The sequence below is a fragment of the Carassius auratus genome, chromosome 41, assembly GCF_003368295.1.
Source record: "Carassius auratus strain Wakin chromosome 41, ASM336829v1, whole genome shotgun sequence".
Lineage (NCBI taxonomy): Eukaryota > Metazoa > Chordata > Actinopteri > Cypriniformes > Cyprinidae > Carassius > Carassius auratus.
Window position 1 is genome coordinate 114,021 of NC_039283.1, and position 17,349 is coordinate 131,369.

At 40.5% G+C, this 17,349-nt stretch overlaps 1 protein-coding gene across 1 annotated transcript in view; it reads left to right on the top strand.

Annotated features, from left to right (window-relative positions):
- Positions 1-15,274, top strand: part of LOC113059696 (CUGBP Elav-like family member 3-B) — a 54,273-nt gene extending 38,999 nt beyond the window's left edge. Inside the window, exons 4-6 of the mRNA XM_026228235.1 lie at positions 9,072-9,215; positions 14,006-14,152; positions 15,192-15,274. Coding sequence (XP_026084020.1) covers positions 9,072-9,215; positions 14,006-14,065 — 204 coding nt within the window. The 3' untranslated portion in view covers positions 14,066-14,152; positions 15,192-15,274. The remainder of the gene's footprint in view (positions 1-9,071; positions 9,216-14,005; positions 14,153-15,191) is intronic.
- The last annotated feature ends 2,075 nt before the right edge of the window (positions 15,275-17,349 follow it).

Below are 17,349 nucleotides of genomic sequence, written 5' to 3' on the forward strand. Positions count from 1 at the left end.
GGGAAAGCAGCAGTCTGATGAGGACGTGAGGAAGATGTTTGAGCCATTTGGGAGCATTAATGAGTGTACGGTACTGAGAGGACCTGAAGGCACCAGCAAAGGTCTGTTAAAGGAATAGTTCAGCTAGAAATTTAAATGTCCTCACCCTTAGGCCATCTCACATGTGTTGCATTCAGGGATGAGCCGAGACAGCGTACTGATCACACAGCATAGCAGGTACGAAACTAAACTTTATTGAACACTCGCACAGTGTCAAAACTAGAGATGTTCCGATACCCTTTTTCTCTTCCCGATACCGATTCCGATACCTGGGCTCAGGGTATCGGCCGATACCGAGTACTGATCCGATACCTGGGTGTGTATCTGTATATACAGCTGTATATACTACTAGCCCTGTGTAAATTGCTAGAATTCTTTTTATGGTGTGCTTCAGACAGATCCCTCAATAAAACATGAACAAATACATGGTGAACTACTGTATTTATTACAGTATTTTTATTATCTAACATGAATTTGACAGTATTATTTATTTTCATATGCAAAAAAGAACTTCAAATGCAGCCAAAAATCTAACACCGCAAACTAAAAAAGGTATTTAAGTTTTACAATATAACTGTATAAAAAAACTGCAACAAATAAGTCTAGGAATATAAAAAAAGATCTATTAATCAGATAATCTCTTTACAACAAAACAAGTAAAAAACAAGCAACCATCTAGGCATAATTATTATTATTATAGAGACGTATTATTATTACTGTAGGCTACAACAGTAGCTTTATATATTGTCAATTTACTCATGTAAACCAAACATTTATTTTAATGGGCTGCCATGAAGATCTTTGAGTGTCTGTGTTTATGATATGACAGTATTCTCAAATGAAACGGTAAATTCTCATGAAGTGACGGTTTATGCGTTCGTGTCCTCATGACACACAGCAGAGACTACAAAACAGCGAGCTCTCGCGCATCTGTGCCAGTCACCCACAGAGATGTAGATTTTGCGGGAGTAATATTTAAATAGTATTTTGCAGTTTAATATTCACAGACACTAGTATATATTCGGCTACTGTCTGGAGCCCTGCGTTTTGACTTACACGGAAGCGACTGAACGCAGCTGCCGGTACTGAATATACTCGAGAGTCTGTAACTACCGGTACTACAGAGACATACTGCTAACCACTGATCTATAATATAGAAGCGGCTTCACTGTCTTTTGGCAGTTTAGAATGTGATGAGTGATCCAGTCATATATAGATCAGGGCTGCTAACGCGTTTTCATTTCTTCTTCGCTGCTCTAAACAGGGGTTGCTTGTGGCAACACAGCACAACTTCCTGTGTTTTCAATGCATTTTGAGCAGCGAAGAAGAACCGTGCAGCAGTTAGGCAAAGCTTGCGGTCATAACTAGGTATTTTTTAAGAAAATGGTATCGGATCGGTATATGGGTTCATGTACTCGCCGATGCCGATGCCAGAATTTGTTGTGGTATCGGAGATATTTCCGATACTAGTATCGGAATCGGAACAACTCTAGTCAAAACCCCCTGCTTAGGGGCGTGGCTCACTCAGTAGCGATCTCACTAATCAGATATCACTACATCTCCCCTTCCCAAAACAATGAACTTTGTAAACCCCAAAGTGTTACTATTTGTAGAATAATAAACATACTTTAACCATTTTAACCAATTCTAAGTACGTCATGCATATAATTATTGCTTCAAGAACATCTTTTATCACATTTTTTTCCCTTTCACATTACAGTACAATATCTGTGTTTTTTTGTTTTTTTTTTCATAAAGGAGGTCAGGGTGGACTACCTGAGCACTCCTGGCACAGTGAGAAGATTATTCTGCCTCTGTGATCACCGGCCAAGAACTAAAGGTTCATTCTTCTTGGTGGAACAGACAAACGTCCTGACTTTGTGTAAGTTCCATGTTGGGTGGGTATGGCAGACTGCAAACCTGGAGATGGTTGATGGACTGTTGGCATCTGGCTGTTAGGTATGTGATCATCCTCAAATAACTCTGGCCAATCGACTGCTTGCTCCTTGTCCGTTTCCGGGTGGTGGAGTCGCACCAATGCACGTCTGTTGCGTCGAATTTTCCCCTGTGAGGTTTTCACGACAAACGACCTTGGGGCCTGCTGTCTGATCACTTTCCCAGAGATAGATTGGTCCCTAATCCAAACAGTCTGTCCAGGTTTCAGTGGTGATAGAGATCTAGCTCTATGTCTCTTATTGTATGAATTTCTTGTGCGAGTACGTAGACTGGATTCAAACCGTTTCAGTTTGTCTGTGTCTGGAAGCTTTGGTGTGAGAAGAGACGGCAGAGTTGGTAATCCTGTTCTCAGTCTTCTGCCCATTGACAGTTCAGCTGGACTGTAGCCGTTTGCAAGTGGTGTAGAGCGGTATGCAAGCAAAGCTTTGAATGGATCTGATGTTTTCCCCAAGAGCTTTTTGACTGTTTGTACCGCTCTTTCAGCTTCGCCGTTTCCTTGCGGATACCGTGGACTGCTTGTTATGTGCTTAAAGTCATACTCCCTCGAAAACTCCCTGAAGTCGGCGCTGCTATATTGTGGCCCATTATCAGATATAAGTATCTCAGGCACCCCATTCCGTGTAAACACTGCTTTCAGATGTTCAATAATGGTTGCAGAGGAAGTTGATGACAATTTGGCCACATCAACATCTCTTGAATAGTAGTCTACTGTTAAAAGGTACTTCTTCCCTTTTAGCTCAAACAAGTCTGTAGCTGCTCTCTGCCATGGATACGATGGAAAGTCTGTAGGTTGTAGCGGTTCTACAGTCATCGTGGAAGCCTTTCTACATTCATCACATTGTTGCACCATAGTTCACAATTGGGAACTCAGGCCGGGCCACCACTAAGACTGTCTTGCCCTTTGGCGACATTTTTCAATTCCTTGGTGTGCCTGATGAATGTGAAGCAGAACTGAACTTTGGAGTGAGGCAGGGATTATCAACCTTGTTCCATGTAGAAGCAGTCCATCAAGGATAGAAATCATGTCTCTTTCCAACCAGTAAGGTCTGAGTTTGTTGTCGGCCTGCATCGTTTTCGGCCATCCATACTCATGGAACCTCATTACTTGGCTACATACAGGGTCTTTCTTTAACTCCTGTCGAATGTTATCTAGGCGGCTCTTTGAAGCAGGGAAACTTTTCCCTATTTGGGAGAGGTAAATATTTGTGTCTTCAATGAGAGTTGTCAGCATCCGTTACATCACTCATAGAGGGCATCCTTTAAAGTGTGTCTGGAGTTGTGAATTGTTTCCCTGGAACATGGCTGACGTCGTAAGAATATCTCATAAGTCTCATTCTGAACCGTTGCAGCCTTGGTGGTAAATCATCCAGATGCTTTGTGCTTAGTAAGCTCAGAAGTGGCTTATGGTCCGTCTCGAGAAGGAAATGTTTCCCAATGAGATAGCAGCTGAAACGTTCACATGCCCAAACAAGAGCTAGTGTCTCCTTCTCTATTTGAGCATATCTCTGCTCCGTTGGAGTTAATGCTCTAGATGCATACGCAATGGGTTTCCATGCTCCACTGGACTTTTGAAAAATCACTCCTCCCAGACCAAAGGATGATGCGTCCGCTGCGACTTTGGTTTCCTTGCTCGGATCGAAGAGTGCTAAAGTTGGCGTTGTGATAAGCTCTTTTTTTAGCAATGCAAATGACTCCTGCTGTGGTGTGTCCCAGGACCACAGACTTTTCTGTGAGAGGAGGTCTCGCAAGGGCTTTGTTTTCTCAGACAGGTCTGGAATGAACTTCCCTAATTGGTTCATCATTCCAAGAAAGCTGCGTACCTCAGACACATTGGTAGGTTCACGCATATTTTGAACTGCGGCCAGTTTGTCTGGATCGGGCTGTAATCCATCTGAGGTCAGCTTGTGGCCTAAGAACTTGACTTCTCTCTTTGCAAATTCACACTTCTTTCTGTTAAGCGTTAGGCCAGCACTCTGGAGCTTCTTTAATGCTGCATCAAGTCTCATATCATGTTCCTCAGGAGAACTTCCATATATAAGGATGTCATCCATGTGACATGTTACTCCATCTAGCCCTTCCAAAATCTGACACATTCTCATCTGGAACAGCTCTGGAGCAATGGAGATACCAAACGGAAGCCTCTTAAAGGAATACCGCCCATATGGCGTAATGAAGGTGGTCAACGGTTGAGACTCTTCAGCTAAACGGATCTGCCAAAATCCAGAATTGGCATCTATCTTTGTGAAAATTTTAGCTCTGCCCAACTGGCCTAGTGTGTGGTCTACTGACGGCAAAATAAACTTCTCCCGTCTGACAGCACTGTTCAGTTTGGTCAGGTCAACACAAATTCTCACCGTGTTATCAGGCTTAAGTACTGGAACCATACCCGAACACCAGTCACTAGGTCCCTCTACCTTCTTGATGATATCAAGCTTCTCCATCCTGGATAACTCCTCTTTAACTTTTTCCATCAATGGTACTGGGATCCGTCTTGCTACATTAACAGAGTAGGGTGTTGCATTGGGCTGTAACTTGATACAGTACTCTTCTTTTAGCTCACCTAAACCTGTAAAAAGTTCTGGAAATTTCTCTAGCCACTGACCTTCCGTGACATTATCCAGTCTTGCAATGAAGTTTTTCAATGGCATGTCTGCCCAGGAGTGGTGTGAAGAGATTTTTGACCACATAGATTTCTTCTTCTATTTTTTTCTCCTTTCTAGAGATGCTGGTTGAAAATACCCCTTTCACATCTAGGACATACTTTCCTGGTCCCATCAGTGTTTTTCGTGTTTTCTTCAGACCAGTGTTGCTATTTGAGGTAAGCTGTGAGAAGACTGATTCAGGTATCGCCGTGACATCTGCCCCAGTATTCATTTTCACCGGCTGTTCCAAGATCAGAACGGTTGTGCACCATCCTTGAGTATTTGAATCAACAGCTCCGAGGAATGCTTGCCCTTCATCTGACTCACAGTCCTCTTTAACCTCATGAAGCACTGTCTTTGAATGACATTGGCTCATGTAATGGCCTGTCCTATTGCACTGATGACAGACAGCCTCTTTGGCTGGGAAGAGATCCTTTACATGGTATGGTGATTTTCCACATCTCATGCAGCATGATTTCTTTGATTTCTCTTTACCATTTTTTTGGTAACTTGTCCAATTTCTGCCTTTTCCTGGCTTGTTTGACCTTTTCGATGAATCCTGTCTGTATTTTTCTTTGTGTACAGCCTCTAGCTTTAGGTCTTCTTCGTCCTCTTCCTGCCTAAGTTCTGCCTGCTGTTTTCTCACCATTTCACTCTGCCTGGCCATAGTTATAGCATTCTCCAAAGTTAGGTTTGCATGTAGTTGAAGGCGCTCTGACAGTTTGACATCTTTCAACCCGACAACAATTCGATCTCTAATAAGTTCGTCTCTCAGAGTTCCAAAAGCACAGCGTTCTGACAATGAATACAGTGCAGTGATAAAGTCATTAACTGGTTCATCTGGCTCTTGTTTCCTGGAGTTAAACTTTGCTCTCTCATAGATCACATTTATTTTGCCAGTGAAATATTCTTTGAATTTATTCTGCACAGTTTCATACTTTCCACGCTCTTCTGTTGTCATGGCCAATCCGCACAAAATGTCATCAGCTTTGTCTCCCATACAATAAATCAGTGTGTTAACTTGGTGCAAATCTGATGCTTGTGCAAGATTACTTGCAACTCTGAATCTTTCAAATCGTCTGAGCCATCTTTCAAAGTCATTTGGCTTTGTAAAATCAAATGGATCAGGAGGTCGGATTTGATATGAAGATATGGGCGATGGTAATTCCTCCATTTGCTTTGTAGATTATTATTATTGGTTTTATTTTTGTTTCTTTTTGCAGATCTTTCCGAACCTCCGCGATTTATTCAGCATTTGTACGTTAAATCATAATACGCTTCTGTGGGCCTTTTTCCCAATGCCTGCACCCCGGTTGCCTGGCGACCGCACCCCTGCCCCGCTGTTAACTTACGATGCGGTGGGTAAGCGCGTGCTGATCCGCTTGCTGACCTTCCTTTTTTCTTGTTGGAAACAGCATAAACTACGCTCTTACTTAAGCGTTTCTTTTGCCGCGGCGTTTATCGTCTTATTCAACAGTTTATCGTTCGTTGGAGACTGTTCTAGCCGCTTCTGACACCATGTTGCGTTCAGGGATGAGCCGAGACAGCGTACTGATCACACAGCATAGCAGGTACGAAACTAAACTTTATTGAACACTCGCACAGTGTCAAAACCCCCTGCTTAGGGGCGTGGCTCACTCAGTAGCGATCTCACTAATCAGATATCACTACAACTGCTGTGTCCAAATTCAGGGTCTACATCCTTCGGAGGACGCATTTGAAGGATGTTACGTCACAGCGCCGCGACGAAGGCTGTCCAAATTCGTAGGATCCTTCAAATGCGGCCCACAAATGCGTCCTCCTTTTCCCCGAATTCGAAGGATGGGTGTGATGGATCCTTTCGCGTCCTACCTATCCCATAATTCTTTTCGGCAGGACGAAGCGAGCGGTAGCGGAGTGGGGGAGGAGTATTATTTTCGATGTTTTTTAAAAACTGGCTTTTCAAAAAGATATATTTTCAGTGGTTTTCTAGTTAGGCATTTTGTTTTAGCATTAAGCATTTTTTTTTTTTTACATGTGTACGTGTATATGTAAAAGAAAAACGTTTACTTTCGTAAACTAGCTTCTTCCTTACTGCCTGTGTGAATATCCCCTTACACACAGCTTATTTGTTAGTGATTGAAGCTGTTTTAACGCTTCTAAGGACGAAAGAGCAGACAGAAGTGTTTATAAAGCTCCGGGGAGAAAACGATGAGCTCTTCACCCGCTTCTTGCTTGCCGCTGTCACGGTTGCTAGGCGACAGGATATGAGCAACGGTTAAGGGAGGGAACTGAAAGAAGGGTAGGCTGTCCAAATTCACAAACACCGACTTCCGGTTTTTGCGGTCGTCGGAGGACCCATCCTCCTTCAACCGGGTAGGAAGGATCCTAAGGAGGATGCAGACCCTGAATTTGGACACAGCTAACATGTAGATACATTTTGTAGAAATGAAGCATTGCGTCACTCTCTCACCAGTGAATGCTCTGCAGTGAATGGGTGCGTTTAGAATGAGAGTCCAAACAGGTGATAAAAACATCATGTTAATCCACAAGTAATCCACAGCACTCCAGTCCATCAGTTAATGTCTCGAGAAGACAAAGGCCACATGTTTGCAATGCTACATTTCTCCAAATCTGATGAGGAAACAAACTCATCTGCATCTTGGATGGACAGAAGGTGAGGACACACTTTGATGTTTGTCTTGTTTTCACAGGTTGTGCGTTTGTGAAGTTCCAGAGTCACTCAGAGGCGAACTCTTCCCGTGAGTGACCTACTCTTTATTCTCTCCTCTTTCCTCAGTTCAATTCAATTCGAATTCAAATGAGCTTTATTGGCATGACTTCCACACATCGTTCATTACATGAATAAGGAATAAACGATTATATAATACATAAATATAACAAAAAAAGTTTAGTAAATTAAGTAAATGCATACTTTATTTCCGTTTCGTCTTCTCTCTAGAGCCAGACAGTGATCACTCAGTCTGTCTTAATTTGTGATATTTTAAACAGCTCAGGTATTCTGCTGTTTTGTAGTTTAGGTCTAAATACAGCTCCATCTTATTTTGTAATTTAGTGGCATCTTTCCAATAGGCAATGTAATTGTGTTTTTGTAACTGTGTGATTTGGTTGGGCTGGATTGTGCTGTGCTGGTTGGGTTTTTAGAGGTCTCCATATCTCACTGCCATAAAGAGCAATTTGCTTGTTTATTGCTTTTAGGATTTTTAGCCAGTTTTGAATTGGAATTTCATACTGAATTGTATTTTGATCATGTAAGAAGACTCTCAGTGCCTTTGCTTTCAGTTCATTCACAGCCAGATTAATGTTTCCCATTGAGGTGATTTTTAGTTCCAGATAGGTGTATTCATGTGTGTGTTGGGGGACCTGGTTTCCCACGCTATTTATTTATTTTAACCTGTGGTTCTGGTTCCGGTAGAAGGGGAATGCTGGCATGTTGGGCTGCCGCTTCTTTCTCCTGTTTTATTGTTTTTAACAGCTCTGAAATTTAGTGGAGTGGCTTTTTGGAGGTTTGGAAAGTGCCTGGTTATTGCCCCCTTCAGCGTATTATGCATCTGTGCTTTATTTTGTGGACCACTGTTTTTTATTAGTGAGCTCTATCTGCGAGGATCTCTTTTTCTTCTGGGATCAGGTTTTACATGGCAACAAGACTTCTGCTGCGAATGATTCTCTATTCATGGCCTTAAGGTACACTGCTCAAATCTACCAAAACTAAAGAGGAATTATTATCTATTGAACGACAATTATGAACTTTTCTGGAATGTTGGTATTCTGCAACCTCCATGAAGCATACACCGCACATCAAGCTGCAAGTTTACTCACTCCGCATCGGATTATATTGTGGTGCCATCATTTTGGCATCATTTTCACATTGGAATTTGCTGATTTGTTGTCCTTGCTGTGCCTTATCTTTGACTGAACTCTTATCATAGACTTTAACATCCAGTTTCAAACAGAATGAAAGAACACCTTGCTCCTCTTGGTCTGTCCTCCTCTCTCCTTTCGTTCTCTCTTCCTCTGTCTGTCATCCTCTCTCCTCTCAGTCTGTCTTTCTCTCTGTCTCTCCTTCAACTCTCATCTCGTTCTCTCTAACTCTCTCCTCTCAATCTCTCCTCCTTTCTCCTCTCAGTCTCTCCTCCTTTTACCTCTCGGTCTCTCCTCCTCTCTCCTCTCAGTATCTTCTCCTCTCTCCTCCTCTCTCCTCTCAGTATCTTCTCCTCTCTCCTCTTGTCTCTCCTCATCTCTCCTTTCGGTCTCTCCTCCTCTCTCTTCTTTCCTCTCAGTATCACCTCCTCTCACCTCTCAGTCTTTCCTCCTCACTCCTCTCAGTCTCTCACCTCTCTCCTCTCGGTCTCTCCTCCTCTCTCCTCTGCTCCTCTCCCTTCTCAGACTCTCCTCCTCTCCCGTTGGCTGTAATCTCTGTCTGTCTGTGCTCAGGGTGCCTCCTCCAGTCTGGTGGTGAAGTTTGCAGACACAGAAAAAGAGCGCGGGATGCGGCGCATGAATCAGGTGGCCTCGCAGCTCAGCATCTTCAGTCCGGTGATGCTCAACTTTAATGCATATAATGACTACACACAAGCAGTGAGTACAACACATGTTGGTATTGGTGGTTTACAGGGGCTCTCCATAGTCATAATGATTTTAATACCACACCTAACCCTATCCCCAATCAGAAAACTTTCTGCATTTTTAGATTTTCAAAAAAAAAAAAATTCCTCTTCAGGAACTTGAGCTGCATTGGAGAATGCTTTGGCAATGCCCTTGAGCATTACAGTCTAATGGATGGGGAAAACATCATAGGTAGGTGACAGCAGAGACCAGGAAGCTTAAAGCACATGCAGCGAAGCCAGCATCAGCCTTCTGTCATTCGGCAAGCACTCTGTATGTGTGTCAGTCGCTATCTGTTTGTGATTCTTATTCAGTTTGTCCACTGATAAGCTCCATTATGTCAAAACTTCAAGAGAAGGTCGCAGTTGCACAAACATCAGTTGCACAAGCATCAGTTACACAAGCAGTTACACAAGCATATTATGCCTTATATTATGAAGAGCAGCATTGAGGAGCGTAGCTTCTGCAGTTGGCTCTCAGAAAAAATAAGGGGGCTAATTGTGCTTTTCCTGCTGTTTAGTGGTCTGCTCTTGCTTGGCACGCTCCGAGAAGTGTGTCCATGCTTGTAATCTTGGGATTCTGATCCTGCTGCTGCTGAGGCATGGCGGTGACTAAATTTGTGGGGATTTTCACGTTATCTGGTGGACGGGCTGGAGACGGTTCTTCTCTACCCTGGAACACCAGGTTGGCAGACTGATCTCCTGAGGGCACTGAGGAGAGGCGGACACCATGCAATGCATTCTCAACCCACACTTTCACGACTCAAGAACATGGTGCAATAGGGGTGTAACGGTACGCAAAAATCACGGTTCGTTACGTACCTTGGTTTTAAAGCCACAGTTCGGTTCATTTTCAGTACAGTAAGGGAAAGAAATGCAAACATTAAACTGCAGGTTGTTTATTACTATAAACTTTTTTAACAATTTGTTTACACTTTTTAAATACTTTTTAATAAAATAAATAATAAAATATAATTTATAATAAAATAAAAAAAGAATAAGAAATAAAATACTGTTGCAAATTTCTCCACTAAATAAAATACTCTCAGTCTCAAACCATATATCATATAATAAAATATAATGAAAAATATAAATAAATAAATAACTATGATTACAGTGCAGCATTACCAATCCCAGCTTGTAGGCGTGCTCATATTTAAAAAAATATATAACTTTTCCAAAGTGTAAAGTGCAGCATCAACAGTTTCAGTTTTTAGACCTGCTCAGATTTCGTTATAGTGTTGGACCGATCGGAATTGAGAGCAAAGGTCTGTTTAACTGTCGACGGGAGCTGTGTTTGAATTACAATCGTTTTTTTCCTAGTTATAGTGATGTACACACTCGCGTGATGCCTTTTGAAAACCTTAGGCCGGTGACACACTGGCACACTGCACCTGTCAAACATAGTCTATTTTGCCGTCAATACTGTTGACGGTGTCTTTTATCAGTAGGCTTTATATTTATGCTCAACATGAAGTATAGATATTGTTATCGTGAAGACAAGATCCTGGTCTGTAGGCAGCCTCCCTCTATGTCACCTATAGCAGCAGCAGCGCGCCAGCGCCGCGTCAGGCACAATTCTGGTGTGTAAAGACACAGAAAACGCGAAGCAACTCACACGCAGCAGAGACGCAGGCTCATGCCACGCAGCCAGTGTGTCACCGGCCTTAGAATCAGCTGCAGGGCGGGATTTGCGGTGAACACGGAGACTTACGCCACTTAATATGTTCGTTTGGAAACACGAAAATGTACCTATGTTCCCCAAACAAAATATTGCATTCGGTACACACATGCACCTTACCATACACGTACCGTTACACCCCTATGGTGCAATGATTGGTTTATTGGTTTAGCTCAATTAGACTGGATGGCAGTTCGACATTGAGATGTTGTTCTCACTCACATGAAAGAGCTGGGGTTAAGACTTCATGCCAAGAAAAGTGTGCTTTCTTAAGTACAGTGAACCACTTATCTGGGTGTGGTGTGGGTTTCAACCACGGTGCAGGCACATAATTCTCCGGCTCAGATTGAGTCAATCCTCACTGCAGTCACAAGAGTAAGAGAAGGCCAGTCACTTACTGTGAAGCAGTTCCAGACTGCTGGGTCTGATGGCAGTTGTGTCCAACTTAATAAGTCATGGCCTGCTGTAAATGAGAGTGCTGGCTCAAGACCAAGGGGTTCTCCCTGAGGGAAAACACACTTTGCATGCTAAAGGTCCTACGTGCCTTAGACATGTGGAGGAGACCTTGGTTCTTGTCTCAGGGCCCAGTGCTGGGAGATCCTTGTTGCTGTATAATGCTAGCAATGGACTCGTCCCTTACCGGCTGGGGTGCGGTCATGAGTGGCCACCATGCCCGCGGACTGTCGAGGCATATAAACTGCCTGGAAATGCTGGCCGTGCTTTAAGCAAAAGTGGAGAGTTTTTGGCCATGCTCAGGTTTATCTTTTTTGTGACTCGAATGACATCGCACTGTCTCCTCTGGTACTTTCTGACTCATCCAGCTCCACTGGGTCTGGATGCCGTGGTTTACATGTAGCTGAGGCTTCGTCTGTACACTTTTCCCCCAATTGATCTGCTCCAGGTAGTTCTGGAGAGAGTGCACCGGGATGGAGCCCAGCTGCTGTTAGTAGCCCCATTTTGGCCGGGCCTGATTTCCCTCTTTGATGGGATTCCATGGGAGTTTCCCATCCGGAGAGATCCTCTCACAGGCAGAGGGTGTTGCTTCATTCCTAGAGGCTAACGCAGGCTTTGCCACAAATGCTTTTAAGCTTCCTGGTCTCTGACGTCTCGCCTATCCATTGGACTGATTACACACGTGGTTCAGAGCCGGTCACGCTATAGGGCATTCTCAAAGCGTCCTCCGAAGCACTGTCTCGTTCCTTTGAGGAACTACGGTTACATGCATAACCTGAAACATTTAGTATGTTTTTTAAGACTTTTGAATTACGGGAACATAGCCAGTGTCCCCCATAAACTTCACATAAATGTCATAGTCATTCTACAAATTTCTTTAAACCACCTAAACCAGTGCACACACTCACACACAAACACATACACACACACACACACACACACACACACACAACGACACATTACATGTCCATTAGCCTTATAAGATTTTAAAGTTCTCTTTTTATCAATGTAGAAAGAAAACTAGTTTTAAATAGGGTTTTGCATTTACATTTAAATTTAATTAAGCAGACACTTTTATCCAAAGCGAAAACAACAAAAGAGCAATTATATGCAATTGTTACAAAAAGTCTCAGTTAGCTTAATTCAGTACACTTATTTATAGTTATACTTCAATAAGAACAATTCAATGACAGGAAAGACATTTATAATGTTAAAAAAGATTTCTGTTTCAAATAAATGCTGTTCTTTTAAACTGTCTATTCATCTGTGAATCCTGAAAAATAAAATGTATCACGGTTTCCATCAAAATAATGTGCACCACAACTGTTTTCAACATTGATATTAATCAGAAATGTTTCTTGAGCAGCAAAGCAGCATATTTTCATGATTTCTGAAGATCACGTGACACTGAAGACTGGAGGAGTGATGCTGAAAATACAGCGGAGCATCACAGGAATAAATTACACTTTACAAAACATTCACATAGAAAACATTAATTTAAAAATTGCATTCATATTTCACAATATTACTTTTTTGTACTATTTTTAAGTGCATTCTTGTTGAGCAAAAGAGACTTCATAATGTAAATTATTTTCCCTAATAATATAATATAATATAAGTAACCCAGTACCTTTGTGATTCTTCATTGACATAAACAGAGAGAAGTAGTTCCGGCTACGATGTTCTTCCGCAAGACGCAAGCAGTTCTGTTTATTAACCGCTAGAGCGTCAAGTTACCTACCGCAGCTTTAAATGCATGTTATATGCAAAATATAATTGTGTAATTTCATAATTATGGTTAAAGTGTTACTGCTGAAAACTGACAAGCATTTATGATAAACTAAAATATACTTTAATGACAATTCTATTGTAACTTGTATTTTAAATACATTTGCAATTACACATTTGTAATGAAGTTGCAATTTAGTACATTTAAAATACATTAACTTTAATATGTAATGACAAATAACACACTTTAGAATCAAATCACAGTTAAAATCACAGTTAAAATCAAAATCAAGTTCTTGTGCTTAAAGGGTTAGTTCACCCAATAATCAAAATTATGTCATTAATAACTCACCCTCATGTCGTTCCAAACATGTAAGGCCTCCTTTTATCTTCAGAACACAGTTTAAGATATTTTAGATTTAGTCCGAGAGCTCTCAGTTCCTTCATTGAAGCTGTGTGTACGGTCTACTGTCCATGTCCAGAAAGCTAAGAAAACATCATCAAAGTAGTCCATGTGACATCAGAGGGTCAGTTAGAATATTCTGAAGCATCGAAAATACATTTTGGTCCAAAAAATAGCAAAAACTAAGACATTGTCTTCTCTTCCGTGTCTGTGTGAGAGAGAGTTCAAATCAAAGCAGTCTGGATATCCGGTTCGCGAGTTATTAATGACATAATTTTGATTATTGGGTGAACTAACCCTTTAAGTATGTTAGTCAACACATCAAAATAAGTGTTCTTCTTTAAAACATGACAAAATATTATTTTTTAAAATGTCATTAATTTTATATTATACATTATAAGTGCACTTTTCACAAGGTGATCTGTATGTGAAGAGTTCAGCTTTTACTGTTCTTTTACTTGTCTGTTTAAACTCCACACTGCTCTGTGATTGGCTACAGGTACAAACACTCCGCCCACTATTGCAGCCACTCCCATCTCAGCTCTGCCTCCACCAATAGGAGTGAACGGCTATAGTCCTATACCGGCAAAAACCAATGGGCTGCCAGCTTCAGAAATCTACACTAATGGTGTTCATCCATATCAAGGTGAGTAAGGAGAATCCCTAATGCTTTGAAACTGCACAGAGCACACTAGAGATTACTCTCAATCAGGGACAGCCCGGGAATAAAAAACAGCCCTGGATTTTCCCCCAAACAGCCCTGCCACAACTACAAACTCCCGCATCTTATCTCACAGTTTTACAGCAGTCAATGTATTGCATTTATGCCAAATAACATCAGAAAACCCATGGTGATTAAAACAAATGTATTATTGTATGAAATAAAGTACTTGAAATCTACATAAAAAGAGAATGCACAAATGTATTTTATGACATAATGTTAAACATAAAATTTGAATCTAGAAACCAGAAACAATTTTGAGTATTCGCATGTCGTTGTGTGTGTGTGTGTGTGTGTCTGTGTAGGCTACTTCATTTACACTGTAAAAAAACCCCACTGCCTTTAAATGTTAAAGGGATACTCCATCTCAAAATGAGAATTTTGTCATGAATCACTTACCCCCATGTCCTTCCAAACCCATAAATTCCTTGTTTGTCTTCGGAAGACAATTTAGGATATTTTGGATGAAAAGCTGAATGCTTGTGACTGTCCCATAGACTGCCAAGTAAATAACAGTGTCAAGGTCCAGAAAAGTATGAAAATCATCTTCAGAATAGTCCAAGTCGTTTTCATCCAAAATATCTTAAATTGTGTTCCGAAGAAGAATAAATCTTTTATGGGTTTGGAACGACACGGGGGTAAGTGATTCATGACAACATTTTCATTTTGGGGAGGAGTCTCTCTTTAAGTTCAGTCAACTCATCCTCTAACAAGTGATCTACTCACATAATGGGAGTGAGTTTAGCATGCACAAAACCACTCAGATTTATTCAGAAACTGGTGAATGCTTTCTCTTCATCATTCCTCCAGCCCAGAGTCCGGCAGGGGTGGTGTTAGATCCCCTCCAGCAGGCGTACGCAGGCGTGCAGCACTACACAGGTGACTGAGCTCCTCAGTCTCTCACCGAGGATGTTTTGTGTCACATCCGTCTGTATCAGCATGTGTCAAACTCTCTGCTTCACAGCTGCCTATCCGACCGCATATGGATTGATCAGCCAGCCGTACATACAGCAACCCACCCCGGTTTCCCAGCAACAACTGCAGCAGCAGAGAGAAGGTGATGTCATTTCCTGTTAGAAGAAAAGGACAGTTTGTGTACTTCCACAAATTAAAAAATTGTTCTTCTTAGGAAAATAAAGTGTCAAATGATTGCATATTTTCCTGACATATTTCCTTAAGTAAGACGTTCATCTTTATATGGCATTACATAATTAATATTGTCTTTGAAAAATGGTTAAAGTGCAGCTCAATGTCCTGACAAAAGCTATAACTTTATGATAAGCTAACACAATAATATTATTTCTATTGAAACTTGTATATATATATATATATATATATATATATATATATATATATATGCAGTTGCAATTTAATACATTTAAAAAACAAAATGTACTTCAAATGAAATCTAAAATAACACTATAATTAAAATCTAAATAGGTGTACTCTTTTAAAGCACAACAAAATAATGAAAACATAATGATTTAAATGAACTTTAAAATAATTATAATAATTACATATAATTACATTCTAAAAAGTATACATAAAAGTGACTTTAAGTGATCTTTTATTTTATAAATATTATTTTACCTAGAATTATTTTAAACATACATACTTTTAAGTACACTACAAGTGCACACTCAGTACAAATAAGTGTAAGTTTTCACAAGTGTATTGCTAATTATTGTTTTATTTATACATATGTGTTCATAAATAACTGCATATGAGTTTCTCATTATGTATGTGTGTGTGTGTGTGTGTGTGTGTGTGTGTGTGTGTGTGCTGCAGGTCCTGAGGGGTGTAACATCTTCATTTACCATTTGCTTTAGGAGTTCACTGACTCTGCAAAAGTCTTTGTCGACCGAGCCACCAATCAAAGCAAGTGCTTCGGTAAGAACGAGCACCGTGTGTGTTCAGGAAAATACTAACTAGGGAGCAACTACCTAGAAACCTCCCACAATTCCCAGCCATCACTATACAATGGTGATATATATATATTATAAAAAAAAATTTTCAGTTTTTATGTTAAGGTTAAAAAGTTTATTAATTTTGTTTGAGTGTTTTTGTTTTTAGTCTAGAGCATTGTGTTAACAGCACAAAAGGTTGTGGGTTCAATTCCCAGGGAACAATGTAAAGCCTGAATGCACTGTAAGTCACTTTGGATAAAAGTGTCTACCAAATGCATAAATGTAGTTAACTGTAATAATCCTGGCACTATCGACCAATCAGAATCTGCACAGCAGCACTTTTCTCTGTCCCTCAGGCTTTGTGAGCTTCGATAACCCAGCGAGCGCTCAGACGGCCATCCAGGCCATGAACGGATTTCAGATCGGCATGAAGAGACTCAAAGTGCAGCTGAAAAGACCAAAAGATGCCAACAGACCCTACTGAGACCCAGACAGGTAAGAGCAGACAAAACATTAGGAAATAGGGAGATTTGTCATGCAAAAGGAGGGAAAAATGAGAAAAAAGATGAGAAAAAGAGACAATTCTGCAGGGATTTGTCTTAAAAAGGATCCTTATGATAGATAATACAGAGGCAGTGCATGCTCAAAATATATATGAACAAATGACCCAGACGACTTCAGACTTCACTTAGAAATTGCTAGTAATTTCACAAATAATTTTACATTTTACATTTAGTCATTCAGCAGATGCTTTTAATCAAAGTGACTTACAAATGAGGTCAATAGAAGCAATCAAAATCAACAAAAGAGCAATGATATACAACTGCTATAAAGCCTTACACAGAACTTTTATTATATAATAAATAAAAAGAAAACAAATAGATAGAATACAAAAAGATTAGAAAAGCTAGTGTTAAGTTTTTTTTTTTATTTTTTTTTAGAAAACAAGCAGTTGATAAATGAATAGATTGCAAGTCTAAAAGGGGCAATAAAAAAAGAGATTAGAATAGAATAGAGAGTGCTAGAGTCAGAGTCAAATAAAAATAGAAGAGAAACAAATTACAAAGAAACAACTTGACACAACTAACTTTGGCAAGACAAGTGAAAAAACAACTATGAAATATGATATAAAAACTTTATAAATCACATTTTTTTTTCTAAAGTAACCCTGCCAGAAATGATACACTTCACGTTTAAATGTGACAAACAAGCATA